Genomic DNA, 25,221 nt, shown 5'->3' with positions numbered 1-25,221 from the left:
TTATCTCCGCTGCAGCGCTGTGATCGCAGTTCCGCACATGCGCGGTAGACGCTCTGTATCAAGGAGAAGAAACGTGCGCCATTTGGAGATCGCTGTCAGTCACGTACGCTTTGTTGTGCTTGTTTACAATGTCGGTGTTGATTGAAAATCCCGCCGCTTGTGAAATCAGAGCGGTGATTCGTTTTCTGAATGCGCTGAATGCCTGACCTCGCTCCTAGCGACTTTCATCTGTTCTTACATCTCAAGTCTTTCCTTGGCGGTCAACACTTCAACAATGACGACGAGCTGAAAGAAACTGTTTCCAACTGGTTGAAGACACAGGCGGCAAACTTCTATGAAGAAGGTATACAAAACCTTGTGCCACGCTATGACAAATGCCTGCAAAATTTCGGCAGTTATGTGGAAAAGTAGTTTAAGAGTTGTAGAATTTTGTGCAATACATAATTTTTCTGTATCTGTACACAATTTAATTTTATTACGAAACGGAACTTACTTTCTGGACGTGCCTCGTATATATAGGGCCTATATATATATATACATACAAAATTTATATACAAAATTTGCAGTGGAGAATGATCCTTTACTTGATGATGCCAATTTATAACACACTGCGGGCCATCACACCGGAGCAAAAATCATACTTGGAGGCAGTGGCGGATCAAGAAGGTAAAAACTGGGGGGATCAGCCAGACTCCAGGGTATGGTAGGTATATCATGAGTTTATTATAAACTTCCAAAAATGTATAAATAATAGCTAAAAATTACTTTTGTCACTCAAAAAATGGAGGGCCTAGCCCCCCTGGCCCGGGACTACATCCGCCACTCCTTTGAGGCCATTGTCTTGTCCCTCTGAGGCAACGGTACACTGAATGTGCGTAAGTTACACACATTTTCTGAATATCTGTTCTATTATGCTTATCTTGTTTGTTGCTTCACGCGTTGCTATATCATCTAGGGCTTAAACTAGGGATATTTCAAAGAAACTATTTGAAATTTGGATTTTTTTTTTAAAGTTGCCCTTGTTAATATATCAACAACCTTACATTGCAGAATGAGCTTGATAACCAAAAGGTTAAAGAAAATCTAGTTCTTGAGGTTAAAAGTCAAGTCTAAAGTCAGGTATATTATAATACTCAGCTACACTTTTTCTGTATTACACATATTGATAGTTAAAAAAGCAACAAACAATTTACTTTTGTTCGCAGACAGAATGAAACATACTCACGGAACAGATCCGTCCAAAGGGCTGCTGTTTGACTACCGTTATTCTATGGATTAATTGTGGCATCATATCTTATATATAAAAGAGAACGTACAAATCCTTTGTTCCCTCATCACGCTAATACGGCTGAACCAATTTCTTTCATTTTTGGGGGGTTATTAGGATTTGGACCCTAGATGGTTTTTATCATATCACTTTAATTTTTAATTACCAGTGTCTTGAGATAATTGACCATTCAAGTGTCCATAACGTACAAATCCTTTGTTAGTTCATCATAGGTAAAAATAAACGTATTTATATGCAACCCGCATGACCGTGTCACTCGGCGGGTTAACATAAATGACAGGCGATATAATGTTAACATTTACTGCATTGAAAGCGAAAAAGTAAAAATTATCTAAGTAACAAAGTTTATTGCGTTCCGGGGTGACCGCAGCGAAGCGGGGTGAACGCTGCTAGTCTATATATAAAAAATTAAAGTGACTACATTTGTGACTTAATAAATCTTGAACCACGTGACCGATCTCGATCAAATTTTCAATATAGATGAGGTTCGAGCCTGACGGAGTTTCTTGTCATATCACTTTGACGGTCCAACTTTTATACATATATACAGGGCCGGATCCAGGATTTTCTGAGGGGGGTGCACCAAATAACACCCAGTATATTTGAATTAAATTTAAGTTTTTTAAATGCCTTTAAACATCTGTGGTGTGAATGAGGGGTTACCATGGAAATGCTAAGTATCTGCTCTCGATGAGTGCTTTTCTTTCAACCATCAGAAAATTGACTGAAACTATTGATTTTGCAAAACTCACTGCTAACTTCTCACTTTAGGTAGTGTATATTTACTACGAAGGGTGTGGTGGTGCACGTGCACCTTTGCACCCCCCTAAATCAGGTCCTGAATTTACAGTATATATATATATATATATATATATATATATATATATATATATATATATATATATATATATATATAAATAAATGATCAATATTAGTAACGAATTCATAGTTTTCGGGGTTGCTGAGAAGAGCAGTGACACTTCCGATGCCGTTTAAATCCAAATTAACACCTTAAAGTCCAAACTAAAACACATTCTCCCAGTGCGAAAAACAACTTTTCTGATGCTATTAGATGTTTCTACTTGTTTTTATATTATTATTATTATTATTATTATTATTATTATTATTATTATTATTATTATTAATGGAAACAATTATCATGTTAGCAACATAGCTTTATCTATCTAATACCATTTGTTGTGTTCATAAGCAATCAATCCATTTTTGGGTTCGAGACAACATGGCGTCGTGATAACCAGACCTGTCTTGAACTCCAGTTTGATACAATATTATATATATATATATATATTTTACATGTGTTCTTTTTAGTTCAATTTATGATTGTTTCCAATTTTAAAGAGTGTGGACATTTCTAGTGTTAATAATTTTTACTGCCATGAAAAGTTAGCTATCAGACAAACAGTCTAACACTTGCGACTTCGGACTCTTTGCCAGCGCCATTTTATTGCAACTCCGGTTGTGATCCTGACAAAGTGTATAACAATTTTAATTTACACTAATTTTTACTATTTAACAGTCATAGAGTAATAGTCGACATGGCTTATGGCTGCGGCATTCCTATTATAAAACCACAAGTTTGGTTATAGAACAAGAACAATCAATCCATTCGAAATGCTGTTCGAAATGTAAAGATCGAAATTGAAAGTTAATGACAATAATAGGATAACAGCTGACTTAATCAGAAACGTTTAATTGATTACGGAGTAACTGAGCTGGATATACAGTACTACACCGCATTTTCTTTTTCACATACAAGTTGTTAGATTTGAGTTAGTATCTTTTTCAGCAGCAGTGGACCTACAGTCCAATGTGATATTCGAACCAAATGAGTTCAGCCGAGAACCGAATTAGGGTCTCCCATGCTAAAGAAGGGACAAGAAAAGGTACACTGATGTCCAAAATTATTGTCACATGTCTATAAATATGTTGTTGTAGGAATATAATTTGATAACGAATTCGCCCGATATTTCTTACAATGCTAGTATATGTATAATCTGCAAAGACATGTATGTGGCAAATTTCTTGTCAAAAAGAGCAGTAAATAAGAACAATAAAACGAAAATAAAACTTTCTTGTCCGTTTAGCAACATTTTGTTTTACTCGTTCTAATTTTCGTATTTATAATTATTTTTCTATGAAATTTACCACAAATATACATTTCCCGTTTATACACGTATTATCAGTATTAAAACTGGTAATAGTTTACAACAGCTACTTCTCATCTCCTGTGCACGTGCATACTTCTTACTGTTGTACTACCTACAGAAATGATTTTATATGATCTACAAGTGGTAATAGAACACACAACAAACCCAGATCATGTTGTGTTCACACTCCAACATGGAGTCTGAATACAGCGTGTTCTCGGTTTGTTATGTGTTCTATTACAACTTATACATCAAATACAATCATTTTGTAGGTAGTACAACAGTAAGAAGTATCCACTTGCACGAGACATGCGATATGAGTTCAATCCCCCACACATAGTCATACATTGAGTACAAGGGCACTAGACAAACATATATATTAAGTACAAGGGCAATATTGAGAAATGCAATGAAAAAGAGAATAACGGCCAGGAAGCACTCATTTTCACATAAGTACAAGGACACTAGACAGTACAAGGGCAAAATTCAGAAATGCAACGAAAAATAGAATAACGGCCAGGAAGCATTCATTTTCACATACCTCAAATGGTTGGAGGATATATTCTAGCGACTTCCAACAGAAAGTTGTGAAACCGAGTTGTGAGGGGATACTTTTTCTTGAAAAGAAAGGAGGCCAGATGTCCGACGAAATGGTGTGTTTTGTTCAAATATCTCGGAATGCTGTCCTTCGCGTCTCGCCACAACCGCTCGATATTTTGCGTATGAGCGCCAGTAACGGGATCTACGAAATTCAGGCTATGATTCACTGTGAAGTGCTGAAATCCCACCTCAGCCAACCTATCATATGACTTCCAGCAGTCGCTATGAATGATTGTACCAGGTTTTACCCACTCTCGAAGAACACCTATTAGCTCTTCAGCACTTCTGTTCTTCACGACACACATGAATACATTGCCAGAACCAACCTCGTCACCTCCAAAAACCCACGTGCCATCGATCACACGACCACAGTGATTTTTCCGTTTTCCGAACTTGGATTCGTCTATCTGAACTGTTATCCCTGGACCACCAAGTTTAGTAGAGGAATCCATAGCCCAGCAAACGCAAACTTCACGACAGAAGCTAAACCAATCAACACATGTTTTTCTGCAAATATTCAGATTCATAGTAGCATTACTGATGTTTGGACGGCTATTCAAACACCAATAACCCATAAGGCGCACCACCGTTAAAAAATCGAGCTTAGCCCTACAAAAAAACGTTCCCGTGAAAAGCGAGGAGGAAAAACGGCATTTCGTCTTCCTCCTCGAATTTCCAATGAAACGTGTTTTTTGACAGCGAAACACGTTCCTTTCTCTACAAAAAACCGCATCCCTACAACATTTAGAACACAACTTACCTATAGGAAGTACGCCATGCTCCTGCAACAAATGTATCGTATCCTCTTTGTGCTCTTTAGTCGTGATTTCGACCACGTAATACTCAGACAGCGTACAGCCCTCACAAGCCGGCATTTTAATAACTACACCACCTGCTGCCATTTTATCTTATCTTCAATCTCTTCCCAGATACTATTATAAGCCTAATCACTCGTGCCAAGGTGGTCAAATTCCCTAGGTAAGAGGCAGAACCGGCACATGTGCTCCACAGCTGTCGCCACCTACATGTAGAAGTTGCATAATTGACGTAATATCAAACATCTGAAACGCGCTAGTCGTCAAGAAAAATACAGAAACTTCAAAACACAACGAGAGGCGAACCCAGGTTTTATTTTCGAATCACTCAGTAAGTAAATCAAAGTCGCTATATTACCTACTTTTTACCATCCTTGATAGTCAATGAATAATTCCTAAAAGTATGACGTTTCCCCTCCTTCCCAAACGGAAAGTAGCTGTCGTATACTTTAACCTTAAAACTACCCTGCAAATCATTATCAAATTATATTCTTACAAGAAGACAGTTATAGATATGCGACAATCATTTTGGACATGAGTGTACCTAGTTAGGATATAACATATAGGGAATTATTTTTTTCTTGATAATTTGAGCATTAATTTTAATTCATACGTATTTACTCTGGCTTGAGAAAACATAAGATGGGTCTACCAGGTAATTGCTCCATTCTTTGTCCTACTTTTAGAACACAAAGGAAATAACTGTCAAACGTAAAAGTCTCTTCGCTCGAAAATATTGGCACTTGGAACGGAAAGTTGCTAGCCTTAGATGGCGTCACAGGTGCAAAGCTATCGTTCCTGGACATACACATTTACAACGATTTCCTGTTGTGTGCTGTGTTGAGAATGAGAACTGTATATGTTGTGTTCCCTTGTTATGTCATGTGTTTCTCAGTTGAGAGACCAACGCAAATGTTTTTGGTACAAGTTATGAATATCTCAGTACCGAGAATAAATGTAATCTACTCGCTAATGATCCTCATGAAATTACTAATTACTTTCACTTAATCTAAAAGCCATCAATTGTAACTAACAATTATGTTACAATTATCATCTTCTTAGAGCATAAGCTCTGGCGGGTTTTCTTCACTGAGAGACATCATTTCATTCTCTTCATAAATATTTACTTTAGGAAACCAACACTAACTCTATACTAGAAATGGAATATTTCAACTCAATGCTCATAAAGATTGTTTCACGCACACACACACACACAAAAAAAAGGTGAAAATTGTTACTCACGAAAAGGTTTAATCGTCTTAAGCCTGTCAATTTCCTTAAAATGATGTCTCATTAATGAAAAAATATGATACAGGTAATTTGTGCAGACCTTACGAAAATATTTGTTGCCAGTGACACAATACAGTTTATACCCTTGACTTCCAGTGACATCCATATGGATATCATAAAATACTCCGCTGCAAAATACCAGTGACATCCATATTGATATCATAAAGTACTCCATTACAAAATACCAGTGACATCCATATGGATATCATAAAATACTACGCTGCAAAATACCAGTGACATCCATCTGGATGTCATAAAACACTCCATTGCAAAATACCAGTGACATCCATATGGATGTCATAAAACACTCCATTGCAAAATACCAGTGACATCTATATGGATGTCATAAAATACTCCGTTGCAAAATACCAGTGACATCCATATGGATGTAATAAAATACTCTGCTGCAAAAGACCAGTGACATCCATATGGATGTAATAAAATACTCCGCTGCAAAATACCAGTGACATCCATACGGATGCCATAAAATACTCCATTGCAAAATACCAGTGACATCCATGTTGATGTCATAAAATACTCCATTGCAAAATACCAGTGACAACCATGTGGATGTCATGAAAACGTATCCCTTATTAAGGGTCGTATTAATCCTGGAGATGATGAAATTTTTTAGTGGATCAATGTAACAAGTTAGTTACAGCATTTCTCCTTTAGGTGACAGCACCTTAGTGACAGAAAAAAAGTTTTGTCTCAGTAGATGGCAGACCTAAGGGAGCCATGTGTTTGTTTTGACGATAAACAATTGTCAACACACGTGTTCAATTATGACACACGTGTTTGCTTGTTTTGACAATAAACAATTGGCAACTTCGAGATCGGAAAAGAAAAGATGAAAACTTTGTCTTTGATCTCCGGACAGTGTTCCCAACCTGAAGCAGCATCTTTAAGAAGCAGCATCGAAATTTCCTTTTTCCAGTCTGAATGTCCCATAATGCTCTTTTTTAAATCAGTAAAGTGTATGCTATCCTCACGGTCTAGACAATCTTTTAACAGTAAATGAAAACCTGGTATTACAGCACGCACATACGAAAATGACACCCGAAAGATAATGGGTTGAATCAGAATAACAGTAACTATTTCACCGAAATATCTTAATTTTGTTGTACGTCTTTCAACCCTTTAGTATGGGGCTTACTATTTGTGACGAGATATTACAATATGCCTTATAACGTATAGTAAAGTAGTTTATGCTAAATTAGATTTCTCAATTTTAACTTAATTTACGAGGAACTTTTATTGGCTAATATCGAAACTCCATACTCAGTACTAAAACTCATATGGGAATGCTGGAGGACTACCCTCTATGAAGAAACAAAACCATCAATGGATATATGTTTATATCAACTTGTACTGTGAATTATACCAATTTATGTGAAGTAATTTTTTTTCTGAAGTACATGTCATACACTGTAAAACATCCCTCAATTTCGCATACAGACTTTACGAAAAATGAAAGTAATATTATAAGAACATGAAACATTATTATTGAATACTGCGTAGATAGAACTCACCAATCATGGTAATTTATGCATTTCTTTTAGAAAGGGCATAGTAATTGTGTACAGTACACATCGTATGGAAATTGGTTTCTATTCGAAATTTGCTGTGCTGTACTTTATCACAGATTTGTTTTTATATTCCATAAAATATCTTCTATGACAATTACATATGAACTTGAGATATTTTCTGTCCGTTATGAAAAGATTACTAACATGCTGGGGAAAGGAGGATAAGAAGACAGTATCTGTGACCGTATTTGAGAATGTTTGTGAGAGAGAGGGTTCATATACAAGTAAAAAACACATATTTTTGCCGATACAAGAAACAAAAGTCCGTATTGTGAAATTGGTTTTCGTATTCTGGAGATTTCGCTACATTTGCTTACTGCCTTCCTTAGCGGCATCAGAAGAACGCTAATTTTCAAACACTTCTTGTCTGTATACAGTGTTGATACAAAATATTGGTGGATTTCAGACGACTATATTTTCACAGTGAATAGAAATACATGACCTCACATTAGTGTCGTAGGAAAGAGGGAAAGTTTGAAGTTTTAATCTGAGTTTAGATACACTGAAGTAAGCCTCACGTAGCGTGAGAGTGAGAAACGGAACATTAAAAATGCTCATCAGCCGTCTTTCCACTTTATCAATTTGTCGTTCTTCACTTAAATAACAATAATCGAGGTCTTCTTACTTTATCACTTGTCCTTTCCTTAAATAACAACAATCATGTAAAAAAAATAATTTACGATCTACAGACCTTGCCCTATCATCTTGGGTAAATTTGACACGAAAGTTGATAGCTTGTTTAGTATATATGTGAAATACACTGATCAACTAAAATATCTTTTCGCTCGCAGGACAGTGGCAGTACATTTTCTTATGAAAGCAATGACATCTTGGGAGAGGATGAACGCATGTTGTACCACATCTGCACACATGAGTATTAATTTAATTTCTGTAAATTCTGCGGAGGAGTTGAATGAACTTAGATTTGACGTTCAATAATATAATGTATAGTGGGGGCGGTACAAGGGTTTTTTTCTTTTGCTTCACCTTTTTATTAAAAAAGTTGCATATAAGTTCTTTGTTCACTATGATATAAATAAGTAGTTTCCTATAAACAATAGCTGTTTATCAGTGAAGTTGGACCTCTTGCCCTTGGCAGCGCGGAGATGGCTTGGCGTCTCCTGCTCAGTGCAGTGCGGAGACAAAAGGAACCTTCTGTCCGAAGCACGCGGTGGCGGATTGATGTCTCCTGCACAGTGCAGTGCGGAGATAGGCAATATCTCCTACTCAGTGCAGCGCAGAGTTAAGGTTAGGGAGTCTCTTCTGACCAAAACAGCGTGAAGAGAAAGGTAGGAATGATCAGCTGGAACTGATGTCTTCTGGTGTTCAACGTGCTCTTTTCTGCCCTGAACAGCGTGAAGAGAAATGTAGGAATGATCAGCTGGAACTGACGTCTTCTGGTTTTCAACGTGCTCTTTTCTGCCCTGAACAGCGTGAAGAGAAAGGTAGGAATGATCAGCTGGAACTGATGTCTTCTGGTGTTCAACGTGCTCTTTTCTGCCCTGAACAGCGTGAAGAGAAATGTAGGAATGATCAGCTGGAACTGACGTCTTCTGGTTTTCAACGTGCTCTTTTCTGCCCTGAACAGCGTGAAGAGAAAGGTAGGAATGATCAGCTGGAACTGATCATTTCTGGTGTTCAACGTGCTCTTTTCTGCCCTGAACATTGTGAAGAGAAATGTAGGAATGATCACCTGGAAATGATGTCTTCTGGTTTTCAACGTGCTCTTTTCTGACCAGAACCGCGTGAAGAGAAATGTAGGAATGATCAGCTGGAACTGATGTCTTCTGGTGTTAAACGTGCTCTTTTCTGCCCTGAACAGCGTGAAGAGAAATGTAGGAATGATCAGCTGGAACTGATGTCTTCTGGTGTTCAACGTGCTCTTTTCTGCCCTGAACAGCGTGAAGAGAAATGTAGGAATGATCAGCTGGAACTGACGTCTTCTGGTTTTCAACGTGCTCTTTTCTGCCCTGAACAGCGTGAAGAGAAAGGTAGGAATGATCAGCTGGAACTGATCATTTCTGGTGTTCAACGTGCTCTTTTCTGCCCTGAACATTGTGAAGAGAAATGTAGGAATGATCACCTGGAAATGATGTCTTCTGGTTTTCAACGTGCTCTTTTCTGACCAGAACCGCGTGAAGAGAAAAGTAGGAATGATCAGCTGGAACTGATGTCTTCTGGTTTTCAACGCGATCTTTTCTGCTCAGAACAGCGTGAAGAGAAAGGTAGAACTGATGACTTCTGGTATTCAACGTGCTCTTTTCTGACCAGAACAGCGTCAAGAGAAAGGTAGGAATGATCCGCTGGAACTGACGTCTTCTGGTTTTCAACGCGATCTTTTCTGACTAGAACAGCGTGAAGAGAAAGGTAGGAATGATCAGCTGGAAATGATGTCTTCTGGTTTTCAACGTGCTCTTTTCTGCTCAGAACAGCGTGAAGAGAAAGGTAGAACTGATGTCTTCTGGTGTTCAACGTGCTCTTTTCTGCCCAGAACAGCGTGAAGAGAAAGTTAGAGCTGATGTCTTCTGGTGTTCAACGTGCTCTTTTCTGACCAGAACAGCGTCAAGAGAAAGGTAGGAATGATCAGCTGGAACTGATGTCTTCTGGTTTTCAACGCGCTCTTTTCTGCCCAGAACAGCGTGAAGAGAAAGGTAGAACTGATGTCTTCTGGTGTTCAACGTGCTCTTTTCTGCCCAGAACAGCGTGAAGAGAAAGTTAGAACTGATGTCTTCTGGTGTTCAACGTGCTCTTTTCTGACCAGAACAGCGTCAAGAGAAAGGTAGGAATGATCAGCTGGAACTGACGTCTTCTGGTTTTCAACGCGATCTTTTCTGACTAGAACAGTGTGAAGAGAAAGTTAGAACTGATGTCTTCTGGTGTTCAACGTGCTCTTTTCTGACCAGAACAGCGTCAAGAGAAAGGTAGGAATGATCAGCTGGAACTGACGTCTTCTGGTTTTCAACGCGCTCTTTTCTGCCCAGAACAGCGTGAAGAAAAAGTTAGAACTGATGTCTTCTGGTTTTCAACGTGCTCTTTTCTGCCCAGAACAGCGTGAAGAGAAAGGTAGAACTGATGTCTTCTGGTGTTCAACGTGCTCTTTTCTGCCCAGAACAGCGTGAAGAGAAAGTTAGAACTGATGTCTTCTGGTGTTCAACGTGCTCTTTTCTGACCAGAACAGCGTCAAGAGAAAGGTAGGAATGATCAGCTGTAACTGACGTCTTCTGGTTTTCAACGCGATCTTTTCTGACTAGAACAGCGTGAAGAGAAAGGTAGGAATGATCAGCTGGAAATGATGTCTTCTGGTTTTCAACGTGCTCTTTTCTGCTCAGAACAGCGTGAAGAGAAAGGTAGAACTGATGTCTTCTGGTGTTCAACGTGCTCTTTTCTGCCCAGAACAGCGTGAAGAGAAAGTTAGAACTGATGTCTTCTGGTGTTCAACGTGCTCTTTTCTGACCAGAACAGCGTCAAGAGAAAGATAGGAATGATCAGCTGGAACTGATGTCTTCTGGTTTTCAACGCGCTCTTTTCTGCCCAGAACAGCGTCAATTATGATATTGACTCCATTAAAAACTCATCTGAGATAATTTTTCTAGCTTTTTAATACAAAATTCAGAAATTCGGTTCCGATCAAGAGTTATTGTGCAGAGTAACGGAAGGGTGGGCAGTGGATATACTAACAACACAGTATTATTAATATCTGTAATATCTGTCACAGAGATAACACAGTATTATCTCTGTGACCCTAATAATAGGAGAGTGTTCAAATGCACATTACTTGCACGGCAGAAGACGACGTATCCGTCGAACGATAACAATTTCAGCAGAATGGCGCATGAGTGCTATTAGTACCACAAGAAGGCGTATTACACAGCACTCAAGCAGTGAACAGTAAACAAGAAAACAGTAACGTATGCGCAAGCGACGCTATGCTTCATCGATGACAAAGTGCTTAATATGAACAGAAAACTGCGATCAAACTAAGCAGCATGTCGAGCCTAGGAGAGGCTTCTCGCTCTCGTATGCCGGCATTAATGTGCGTACAAATAACGTAGCCACGACAGTGAAGTTTGTGTGGAAGCAATAGACATTGCGAAATAGTACGCAGTGTCTTTGGGGCATTGACCTGCATAATGTTACCACACCACATGGCAGTGGTCTTGTGCACATGACCGTGATGAAACACACTGTATACTGTCACTTACAGTGTTAGCTTAACGCACAGCAAGGTGATCGGTATGATCTTGTCTGCGTCTAGAGTTTGGTGGCGTCCGCTGAATACTGGACTGTCAGCATGCTCGTTCTAGAATGGGCTTTCATTGATGCAGTACCATAATCGCTTAGACAACAGTGAAAATTGTCTCTAGCACGCTGAGTGTCGGTCGGTTCTGCCTTGGAACAAGTTTCGGTTTAATCGGTCCTACATAATGCTCATACGCGTTAGGAGCTATCTTGAAGAGCACAATCTCCCAGCAAGTGTTATCGAGCGTCATTTCAGTCAAATGGCATATGTGGTGGGGTAGGGTGCCGTTGAGTACAGCACGTGACCTTGATTGTTATACGTTGACGGCAATTTCATCAGCGATCACTACATTAGAAACCGAGGATATATCTTACCTTCAATTTCAAGAGTCATATTTCAGCAAGGCGACGCCCTATTACATGTATCCCAAAATGTGCGATTTTTTTTTTTTTTTTTTTTTTTGGTGAGAAATGGTGAGCACCACGATTTTCTTGGCCTGCATGGTCATCTATATGTAGCCCATCGAACATGTGTGAGATATGATTGGTAGGCACGTTCTACCTAGGTACTTCACAGTTCTCCAGTGAACAGTGTGAATCTCTTGTAGACTCGCCTCCTACAGGCATCGTACCATGCAACTCTTAATCGATGTTTGATTCGACACGGATATTGCAACAATTGGAGACTTCATGCTATACAGTAAATCATCGTTAATCCGTACTAATTCGAAGAATAAGCTGACATGATTAACGAAAGTCTGGATTAACTTAAATAACCTTGAAGAATAATTCTGCAATTTTTACAAACAGCAGTGTAGATGAATCAATATACATATAAGTTTCAAGAAGAATCAATCTGGTAAAATCTTAATCTTGGCTCCAATGCCTTTCAGTAATGTTTAAAACATTTTTTTATCGTTATTCATTTCTTATAAAAGTTGAACATAATAGTGACTTCATTAGCAACTTTTCCTTCAAAAGTTAAATAGTTATATGCAGTCAAAAAGAGAGAGAAAAAGAAAAAGTGTTCTCCCTGTCCCTGAAGCGAGAATGAACATTGCAAAGATCTGCTATAACTTTTGAAAATTCTTTATTAAATATTCCGAGAGCTACTTGAGCTTAGAAATTGAATTTTACTTCCTTTTTTCTTACTTTTTTTCTTTTTAGCCATTGTTAACTTTTCAAGAAATTATGACGTGAAATATTAATAAGGACATCTCAGATTGACGTGAAATTTGTTTATTATATACTTTACATAAGGTACGAACATTTCTCAGACAGTGTCTATTGATTGACTCTAAATCGATACAGACTGAAGAACACTAGAAAATATAATTCAATTATTTTACATTAAATATTTGGCAATGACAATTGAAACGATGTGAAGTGAGTCTAATATGGATATTAGTAGAAAAGAAGAATAGAAGATAACTTTCAGATGCCGAATTTGTGCCTGTCTCGTCTCGAAAACGGGCTGTAAATTTGATGTCTCGACTCGAAAAATATATATTTATCCATTTTTTTTTCTATACGTTGGTCTACTTTACTTTGATTTGAAACCTTCAAATTTCATCCTATTTTCCACTGAAAAGTATCTGTAACTCAACAAGGAAATCATTATATATGATAATTAAATTTAAATTCGTCGCAATTTGGCCCATGCCAAATATTTTACCATTGTGTATAATAAAGGTCAGATCTACCGGTATTGTAACAGAGCGGTGCTTGAGCGATGGACCGTAGAAATTTAAACTCCGATAAGTGATAATTTCACAGCCTTGTTTTATTACAAGTGTAAACTCTTTAGTCAGTGGAGATGATTGCGTGGATCATGGGTCAGAGTTGATGACAATGGGTTTTGGTGAGTCGGAGTTGGTCACAGTGGGTTAGAGTGGTTCGTAATGAGTGGTAAGTCAGAGTGGGTCACGGTGGGTCGTTGGTCAGTGGGTCATGATCACGATCGGAGTTGGGCCAGTGGGTCCTGGGTAAAATCTTCACTGAACCACACTATCTCTGGATATGATGTAGAGTATGTGAAAATTAAAAGTGCTAAGGAGCTTGCACTGCATAATTTATACCGTTTACCAAACACTGTTAGGGTCATCAAGTCTGGAAGGTCAGATGGACAGGTCGTGTAGCCAGAATGGAACAAAGTATGAACGCTTTTAAAGTTTTACGGAAGTCTAATAATCAAACAAGCATTAGGAAGAACTAGGAGCACATGGGAGGACTATATTAAAATGGATCTCGCAGAAATAGGGCCACAAAGTTAAAACTTGATCCAGTTGGCTAAGGACAGAAGTCAGTGGAAAGCTTTTGTGAGTGCGGCTCCGAGTTTCATAGGCTATAGAATTATTTAGTTCTTTTAAAAAGCTAGTTAAGGAGAAGATCGTGATATCATCAAACGTTTTACTGGAGTCTGTATACGTTGTGTCTTATGTGCCTTACAGATTTTTATTTTTATCATTGTTGTTATCACTTATGAAATAATCTACGTTATAATATTAAAAAGAAGAAAAAAGAAAGAATGAACACATGAAAATCATACGTTGACTGTGAAGGAAATAGACATCATTATTTGATGAGAGTCTGTTTTTAATTAGTTTCACAATGATTAAAAAAAATGAATAAAGTAATGTAAGGGTACTCACCAAAGAATACGTTGAACACATACATAAGCTTTTTCCTTCTGAAGTTTGATATAGGCATTTTTGGTTAGTTCTCTTCAAATCTGAAAGGAAAAGTAGTCATCATAAGTAACAAGTACTGCGATAAGTAAACATAGAGTAAATAGAAGAACTCCCAAGAATTTAAAACTTTGGTTCAGAAAAAGTTAATCAAATGTTTCGACATGGATTGCTTTCACCGTGTTCTTCCTCTGAGTAAATATAATGACTTGAGTTTGAGTTTAACGTCCCGTTCAGCAACGAGCCTATATGAGACGTGGACCTACTGATTAACGTGGAATCCGAACCACATGAGCTCCCGCCGGGAATCGAACCCGGGTCTCCCACGCCAAAGGCGCGTACGCTAACCGCTTAGCCACGGATGAGCTCTCTAAGTAAATATAATAATGCACCAAGAATAGGGCCTAATATATTATATTAATGATGTAATAAAAATGTAACATTAATGGAGAATATAAACAGGGTTAATTATATACCCAGCGACGATTACAGACTATTTCTCCCAGGAAGGGGGGAGATTTCAGTACACTGAAGGTGAAACGAGTACTGAAAAATATACTGGTGACTCTTATTAAGAGCGATCGGATTTTTTTTCCGAGGAGAGGGAATTCCTGAGTTCTCATAACCCCCTTTCAAATCCTCCCTGTTTGTTTGTACACCATGTATTGTTTTCTTTTCGTTTCGTTTTTTTTTTTTTTTTAAGACTATTCGAGTGTGTTCGGTTTTCATTTGACTGCCCGTCATACATCAGAAATATTTGTTAACCACATAGATGATTTATTGCAGTATTTGTTAACTCAGCGGTAGGCTAATATTATACATTGTAATTGAACATAGTGTGTTTTTAACTGTTGGTTAGAATGTTACATTCCAGGGGACATTGTAAGCTTGAAAATAGTAAGCTCTATTTTGCAGAGAGAGAGAGAGAAAAGAAATTTCATAAGTTTTAAAGAAAAGCAGATATCTGACATTATCTCCCATGTTCATGGGCAATTACGCGGTAATTATCACGTGTGTGAGATGTTGCTCTTCAGAGTGTTCGTCCCTTAATTTCTCTCATTTTTTTCAATTCCCCCCAACAGGAAGAATCTTTTTTACTGTTGTTCTTTCCCACTAATTTGAAAATTATCCTATTATATAACATTAAATTTCCAGAATAAAATGATAGTTCCTCTGGAGATGGTATTAAAAGGAAAAGACTCATCTAGCTTGTACTTTTTGCAGCGTTGCTAGCTGCACAAAAACTCTTTGTACACATTAAGTATTTTGAGTAGAGACTTTCGATTTCAAGTGTGCCCCTGTTATTAGGTTATTACGTTAAATCATTAAATTTCTTCATTCAAATCAACCAATAATGTGCAGTTAAAAAAAAAAAACTTGCGCAAGTGATATGTGACATGCAGGCCCGTAGCCAGGCCAAAAATGTAGGGAGTAGGGCCGGGTGAAGTTAGGGGGGCCCGATCCAACCATATTATAGTTCATCACCATATTATAGTTCATTTTCAAGCCTACCGTGAAACTTTTAGGGGGCCATCAAAAATTTAGGCCCCCCTAGACCCCCCTGGATACGAGCCTGGTGACATGACCATGGTCCACAATATTTAAAAGCTAATGACGTCAGTGTTTTTACTGTACTTATGTTGTAAAAAATGAAAATCTTTCTATATTATAAAATTGAAAGTGACTGTGACTCTTAATCTCTTGAACCAGAAGACCGATCTCGGATAAATTTTCAACATAGATGAGATTCGGGCCTGGGAATGTTTCTATCTATTCACTTTGACGATAGAGCTTAGGGTTGGGGAGGAGGGGAGATATAAAAACATAAATAAAACTTAATAACCCTTGAAACAACCGACCGATCTGAATCAAATTTTCAACATAGATGAGGTTCGAGCCTCGAATAATTTTCGTCATTTCACTTCGACGGTGCACCGTACACAGTAAAAAATGGTTGTGTTAATTCAACTCAATTTAACACAGGGCAGTGGTTCCAGCGTGACTACCACTATGTGGTGTTAGTTCAACACAGACCACGTGGTGTTGGCGTTTAACACAGGGGGTGTGTTACGTTTTTAACACACAACCGGTGTTGAGCCATGCCGTAAGCGTTAATGAACCACAAAATTACTCCTTCAAAATATGTTAAATCGCCTACATGCGTAATGTGTTTACATTATGCTGAGTCTAAAACAACACTTTAAACAAGTAAAAAGAAATACTGTAGTGGCGAGGGAGGGCACGAACCACCAAGTTTTCGATTACTAGCCGCGTGTTCTGACTTGGCCACGGAGGCGATGAAGAAAACGTCGCTTGTAGAGGGATAAATTGTTGAGGTCTTTTGAATTTGGCTAATCAGAGTGCTCCTTTAAGCCGCATATATTCGACGATAACCGTTCGGGATAAGATAAAATCTGCTCGCCATGTAATTTTATAACAAAATGACGACTGTCTATTTACTTTATTTTATAGTTATTCTATATTCACTTTCAAATGATCGGCGACAGTTGCCATCTAATAAAGTTGATGCGTTTGTTGCTTCTGATACAAAATCGCTTAGGAAAAAAAAAAGCAATAAATGCATCAAATGTGGGAGATGAAATTTTGCGTATACCTGGATTTGTTTAAGTATTTCTTTCTACTGTGTTTGTCTGTAGCTTCAATTCATAAACCTTTATAATTAGATACCCAACATATTTGGCAATCACGCAGAAAACAACACCGAAGATTCTACACTTGTGTTAATTTAACACACAGGTTGTGTGTCATTTCAACTACCGGCATTTGACACACAACTCCAAATGGAGAGCGAATTGTTCTAACCACTTGTTTGTGTTATATTTTAACACAGTCTTGTTAACACATAGGCATATCGTTGAAATAACACAACGATTTTTTACAGTGTAGGGGGGGAAAGGGAGAGATATATTTTAAAAAATGGAAATGAAAGTGAATGCTTTGTGACTTAACTCTTGAACCACCTGACCGATCTTGATCAAATTTTCAACATAGATGAAGATTGGACGTGGGGTGGTTTTCATCATATCACTTTGACGGTATAACTTAGGGGACGCAGAGCTAGGAGAAACATTTAAAAATGATCTAAAATGACCGATATTTGTGTCGAATCTATAGTTTTCGGGGTTGCTGAGAAGAACAGTGACATTTCAGATGCTCTTTAAATCCGAATTTAGCCCCGAAACTCAGGAGAGGGGTGGGGATATACATAAAACGATCGGAAATGACCAATATTAGTGTCGAATCTATAGCTTTTAGCGTCGCTGAGATGAACAGTGATACTTTGATAGCGTTTAAATCCATGCCACTAAAAACAAAACAGCATATTTCACGGGTACCAAACACATGAGATAAGGAACTGTGCATTTAAAATTTTATTTTAACCTAGCGACGTGAATAATTGATGCTAGTTTTTTCTAAAATCTACGAAAACTCGAAGTTTTTTCTTTTAACGTAGTTCCATCTAAGTTCTAGCAATGTTGTCTCCATCTTACTCACATCAGTTTAACCCTTAAGTACTCGCGCGGGGTGTTCACAGACCCCCAATCAGGTAACTTTTGTGTTGCTAGCCAGAAGTCCTGATGAAAAAAATATTAAACACACACACACGCATATATATATATATATATATATATATATATATATATATATATATATATATATATATATATATATATATATATATGAGTCCTTGTATAGCCTTTCATACTGGAGTGAAAGAGAGATATTTCTCGTTTTTTCGCGGCATGAAAAATCCAAAAGATTATTCTGCTTATTTTCTTCGCTGTCGTTCTAACTCAATGTCGTCGAAGAAATTGCCGTAGTATATATGCTGTTACTTCCTTTGTGAACCGTTAAATAAACGGTTGAAAATATTATATAAGTTTAGTGTCAATAAAAATTCTAAAGTAGAAACTCCAAGAAAGCTGCGCTGTTTCATTTATTACGCAATATAACGTAAAAAAAAAAAAAAAAAAAACTCTCACTCCACACTGCTTCCTCCTCTCTCGCTCAAAGTTTTATTAGATTGTTAGCGTTGCTTTGTTCTTTGAAACAAAGGCTGTTTTCTTCCTTAGATTTCTTCCCTCCTTTTATTCTACTTTGGGTGCTGGGTTTATGGATAAGATTTTCCTACCCTGCTTACTTGGTTCCAACACGGACAACGAAAAGTCATTTTATTTATGAGTTAATAAAAATAGAAAAGAACGGCTTTGTAAAATTAATTGTGGTTGAATGTGTAATTTTTATCCTCCTTTTATTAAAAAATATCAGTAGTCTGTATCGGTTGGTAGCCTGTGGAAGCGGCGATAGAAATATCAAAAATGTGTTTACGCAAACGGGTGCATTCTCTGTTATCCGGTCTTACTTAAATATGTTGGGACATAAGAGCAGGAAAGTACATTGCTGTACTTATTGCTTTAATAAGGGATAAAAGTGGATCGGAAAAGATAGGGGGACGCATGACGTCACGCATTCCCCGTGCCTATTTTTACCCATTATAGTTTTGAGAAGACGGGGGACGCCATAGATATATTTTGGAAGCGGCGGAACGGCGTCCACCCGCGTTCCCTTCGCTTTTACACCTGGCATTCCGTAATATATGCTTTCAAATATACTTAACAAGTACTTGTCAACGTAAGTTTATTTATTTATTTAACACCGATGTGAATTATTAACGATGGATGCAGATGAAATACAAAGATTTAAAAATGTCAAAAACAAGAATTCTAAAGCAGTCTACTGTGTTTACATCGGTGGGGACAATCGGTCGAAAAAGTGTAAAAGCTATTTGAGGTCAGCCATACTGAGGGAGTTTTTCCTCATTCACACCAGGCAACTGTGGGGATGGTCCTTCCTTCCTTTCCGCAAATACTGTGATCACCGAGAGATGTCATCCCTCACAAGTGACAGGCTAACATGGCCATAGATGCCAAAAAACTAGAAATTTAATTTCTAATCCTAATCCTAATCTTCTCTCTTTAGAACAACTATCTCATCTGTATGTACTACGACCATGGTTGTATTTTTTCCCTTTAATTTCTGTCTTCTATCTGCGAAATGTGTTTCTGTTTCGTGAAGCATTATCTATTGTCTTTCATACATACAGTATATGGTTACGATCATCCCGTCTCAAACTTTTCTACAAAAGCTACAACGAATAGGAACATTCTTCACTATAACGGAAATAAGGTTGTCAAGTGGCTGCAACAAAATGTTGAAAATACCTAAAGATAGGACTCAAATGGGTACAAATGAGTGTTTTCATGTTAGAAGATAGTTCTCTGCCATACGTCCAATGTTATAAGGTCGGTTTGTAACGTTCATGAAACGAAAGACGTAAACCACTTCAATGTTGTGAACTGTGGGGACAATTAGACATTTTTGGTAACCGTACGGTCATAGGAACAAGTTTGGTAAATTGGAAAGAAACACGAAGATTTTCAAAAAAAGAAGAAAGAAAGAAAAGAAAGAAGGAAAAGAAAAAAGAAAAAGAAAACGAAAAACATATTGAATGAAAATGACCTATAATTGAAACCTCATACCCGTAAGATTAGCTAACTAGTCAATGTCATCATGATTCCCACCATCCAAATAAATTGTAATTGTACCTGATATCGGGGAAACGGTGGTCAGTAGTAAAACGAGTACCTGTGGTGTGAAAGCCCCTGCTTCGAATCTTGGCCAAGTAAGTTTTTGGTGAACATCATCGTGTCCGTAGTTTTTCTTGGGGTACTCCCGTTTCCTCCCGCTTTCTCATCGCACAAATTCTAGCATCATCATATATTTGTCTTAAACATCGTCTCCCGTAACCTAAAAGGACATAATTGCGTTACGTTCAGGGAGTAATCTACAGCCCCCCCAACACCCCCCTAACACCCCTCCAAATTTCTTTACACACACCCCTGGGTGGAAAAGGAATACTCCCCCAAATCCAATTGTATCAATGGGTTGTTTATTACATCAAGTTAAAAAAAGGTTTAGCGTTAAGGAAAGAAGGCAATATTCTTATTCATTTATTTCAAATGCAAATGACTGAGATTGGCAACGTCTTGAGCGGTCATTCACCTACCTCCTCAATAAGGAAAAATGTGACAATATAGTAATAAGCTTATACCAGATTCAGTCGGTAAGTGCTACTCTGCATCAGGTTCACAACCAGAGGGAAGCTAGGGAGGGCGGCCCTCCTTAAATTTTTCATGTTCCCTCCAGACCTCAATACAAAATGCACAATTTAGATATTTGTAAGAGAATGTTTAATGACTTGGCCCCTCCTAACATATTCATAGGCCCCAAAGCCCTGTGGCTGGTTTCGAGCCTGCTCTGCAAGTGGTGTATCAACAGACAGACGTTAGAAGGGTGTAAACAAAACGTTTTTAGAAATGAAGAGATCGATCGAAGTAAGAATTATATATATTTTAGACTGAGTCTAGTGTTATGCAGGAACGCATTTGGCGCTAGCTTAATTTTTTGTAAAGTATATTTTTATTCACTGAGCGCAATTGAGCCGAATAGGGCTCATGGCGAATCACTTTTTAAACTAAAATTTACTTTTTTCAAGTTGGTCACTAGACGTTACTATTTTTTTTCAAATTTGTCACTAAAAGTTACTTTTTTGAGAGGTAAAGTGACTTTTTCGTGTGATTTATGTTTTGCATTGGCAGTTTTCTAAGAAAAATATAAAAACAAATGGAAAAAAGGCAGAAATTTGTTACTCATTACTCTTCTGAAAGCTTCAGTACTTGCTGCCACATGTGAAACAGTCAGCTTTATTCTCACTTCAGCTTTTATTCTTTCTCAAGCACAGTGGACGGTTGGTGGATGTTTAAGCTCTCAAGGTGAGGTTGAGAACCCTTCTGTGTCTATTCTTTCTTCTATCATAACAATCTTTTAGTTTTCCCTCGTAATAGTTAATGCTCCGTTCAACGTTGTGTGTGTGTGTGTGTGTGTTTGTGTGGTTCATCATGTTCGTCTTGTGCTATGCTTCTTGCATGTTCTTCTGAAGAGTAGATGATAAATTTGAATATTTCACGTTTTTGAGAATTCTTAATGCGATGTAAAATGTAATGTCTGGGATGAAGAAATTCGGAAATAGGCCAGAACTGGTTCCACTTACTCAGAAGCTTTTTACATTTGCTAAGTCTGCTTACTGTAACTACAAAGCATACTTTGAAAACCTAAAAAAGGAGGAAGCTGAAAAAGAAGAAACAAAACAACAAACAAAGAGAGAGGGGATGGAGAAATTGCCAAAAGAAAAAAGGGGCATGATAAGATTTTGGTCACTTTTTCGTGTGCTTTTGGCCATTTTTGGTCACTTTTCAACTATTTACAAGAGACCAGACCACTATGAGCCCTGGGATTATTAAAATTAGGGTATATTAAAGAAGACAAAACAGAAAGATACGAAATATTTGTAAATTGAAAAACTGGATTTCTGGAAAACAACTAAATCAATGAATAATTTTCTTATGAAAGATATTCAGAGCGAATAACGTAGCCAAGAAGGAGCAGGAACGGAGATTAAGAAATCAAAAAATATTACAACAATTAACGTTAACAACAGGGTTAGAATATTAAAATAATGAAATTGGAACTATGCACAGTATTAATTACTAAACGAATGTGATTTCAGCATCGGACGAGGATTTTTTTCCCATATAATATTTTGAAAAAAAAATCACCCACTAAAACTTGCTGGGGGTGAATAAATTGAAATAATAGCAGAATTTTGCAAAATAATTACAATAATACGTAAGTAATTAATTCACATGTAATTACTGGGTATAATAGTGGAGGTTAATTCCCAATACAGTGAAACCTCTCTTAATGGGCATCTCTCAATAGTGGACATCTTCATAAGAGGACAAACTTTCTTATTCTTCCATGCCATAAATATGTGTGGTGTAGTGTTATGAGAGAGAACCCTTCCTTTTAGGGACACCTCTCATTTACGGACAAGTAATCGGTTCCACCGGTGTCCGTTTTGAGAGGTTTCACTGTAGTACTTAGTTTAATAATAATAATAAATGCTCAAATGTGTGAACTTACTTTATTGAACCTACCACTGCGAAGAGCTGATATTATTATTATTATTATTATTATTATTATTATTAGTAGTAGTAGTAGTAGTAGTAGTAGTAGTATTAGTAGTAGTAGTAGTAGTAGTAGTACAATAGTTGCGTAACAAAATATACTGTTTTCTTGTTTGAGTTTAAAAATTATATCACTATTCTGAGAGCACCCCCCTTTTCTTTTGAACACCCCCGCAAGTAAAAATTTCTGGCGTACTTACTGGTTACGTTAAACTGAAAGATTTTTGTACATGATATACCAATTCTTCTTTCTATGCTATTATGATTCTAACTTTCCTGAAGAATTAGGAAAAAATGAAAATGAAATTAAATCTTTCAGTTTAACGTCGCACGATTATGCCCATGAGGCTAAGGGAGACTAATTAAAGCAAGTAAATGATAATGAAAGAATTAGTGGAATGAGAATGTGGGAGGAACGGGAGAAACTCGAGAAAACCCACGGATATGTCCACCAAAAAACTTACTTACGGAGAGACTGTAACATCTCGTCAGCATCTTGCAGAATGGTGTAGAAAGTATGCGGCTGGTAGAGGAAACGTCATCAACAAGGAGCGCAGTGACCAGTCCAGCAAGACATCAACAGATTGGAACACAGCTCGCGCGGAGGAGTTCCCACCTACAGCCCAGACCTCGTTCCAAGCGACTTCCACTTGTTCTTGCACTTGAAGGGGCAACTAGAAGACCGTCGCTTCTCTTAGAGGACGAGGAGGTTAAATAATTCGTGACAATGTAGCTGAACACGCAAAGACAGGATTTTTACCAAGAGGAAATCTTCAAATTCACCCAACGATGCGGCAAGAGCTTTAACCGATATGAAGACTATATCGAAAAATAAACCAATGTATGTATTATCTGTTGACTGTATTGGCTGTATGAAATAATATATACATTTTTCACTGCAGGCCTTCCAAACCTACTTTCTTATTACTCCACGTAATAATAACATTATGGGCCTGTTAACAGCTTTTCGCATAGAAATAAGTGACGCAGAATCACTAAATTTCATCCACATATAAAGTTTGGCCAGATCTAATAGTCTACGAAGCTTTTTTTGATATTTTTGAATCAGGGGGGGGGGGTCCGGGGAGTCAAAATTTATCCACGTACATTTACCTACGATTATTTTTCTAAGAACGCCTGGTTTCTACGCAACCAGCAATTGTTTCTGATTTTGCGGGCTTTCATAACAGCAAAGGATAAACACACGGATAATGGAATGATTGTGATAAAATTATTCTTCCTTTCACTTATCCAGGCTTTGAATCAAAAATGAAAAATTAAATCTTTGAGTTTTACGTCCCACGGTTATGCCGGTTAGGCTAAAGGAGACGGTGATGATGAGAGATGAGTGAAAATGGTGGAATGAAGAAAGTGGGAGGAAACGGGAGAACCCCGAGAAAATTCACGAGCACGATGTTTGTCCACCACAAAGTTCACTTGGCGGGGACTGGGATCGAACCCGGGACCCCAAGCACCAGAGGTGAACGCTCTACCACTGAGCCACCGCGCCCCCAGGCTTTGAATCAAGACGGGACAACGACGGATGATTGCATATGTGGTTCGGATTCCGAATTAAGACCTCGGAAAAGTGAGTGCTTACAGGTAGTTTTATCGCTTCAGGCAAGGAAGCGAAACACTTCGTGATAACTAGAAATGCGCACGAGACGAGTCGAGACAGGATTTTCCTGACAAAATTCGAGTCGAGACACGACTCTTCCAATAGAGAAATATACATTTTTCGAGTCGAGACATCACTTTTAAAGCACATTTTTGAGACGACAGCCACAAATCTTGTCTCGTGCGCATCCTTAGTGACAACACGGCTGAACACGCAAGGGCAGGAATTTCACCAGGAGGAAATCTTCAAAGTCATCCCACGAATCGACAAGTGCCTCAACTAGTATGGATGGCGTGGGAGACCCGGGTTCGATTCCCGGCGGGAGCTCATGTGGTTCGGATTCCACGTTAATCAGTAGGTCCACGTCTCATATAGCCTCGCTGCTGAAAGGGACGCTAAACTAAAATCAACTCAACTCAACCAGTATGGAGACTATGTCGAAAAATAAAGTAATGTATGTACTATCTCCTGGCTGTATTAAATCATATATACACGTTTCACTGCAGGCTTTGTAATAACTTTACTTTCCGGTCACCCTTCGTATTATGTTATCTTTCCACTGAAGACTCAAAATTCATCCCTCCAGAAGTTGAATTCTACGTTTTCACTGATAAGAAAATTTTCTCACTCAAGACGAAGAAGATTACTTTACAGGAGCAATATACTCTTATATTACAGCTATTATTTTCCATTGTGCTCTGAAAGTAGACCTACAAGAAAGAAGAAGATAAAGAGTAGTAGAAGAAGAAGAAGAAGAAAAAGATTTTCCTCTTCTGTCCTAAAACATTAACATTATGATGAATCTGGAACTTCATGCAG

The 25,221-nt window shown here is 37.9% G+C and overlaps 1 protein-coding gene across 1 annotated transcript in view; it reads right to left on the bottom strand.

Annotated features, from left to right (window-relative positions):
• Scp2 (Sarcoplasmic calcium-binding protein 2) overlaps positions 1-25,221 on the bottom strand; it is a 545,558-nt gene that overhangs the window by 160,064 nt on the left and 360,273 nt on the right. Inside the window, exon 2 of the mRNA XM_081749372.1 lies at positions 14,641-14,720. Coding sequence (XP_081605498.1) covers positions 14,641-14,698 — 58 coding nt within the window. The 5' untranslated portion in view covers positions 14,699-14,720. The remainder of the gene's footprint in view (positions 1-14,640; positions 14,721-25,221) is intronic.

The sequence above is a fragment of the Thermobia domestica genome, chromosome 2, assembly GCF_964235325.1.
Source record: "Thermobia domestica chromosome 2, izTheDome1.hap1.1, whole genome shotgun sequence".
NCBI classification, from domain to species: domain Eukaryota; kingdom Metazoa; phylum Arthropoda; class Insecta; order Zygentoma; family Lepismatidae; genus Thermobia; species Thermobia domestica.
The sequence above is the reverse complement of the archived record's forward strand: the minus strand, read 5'-3'. Positions and strand labels throughout refer to the sequence as shown.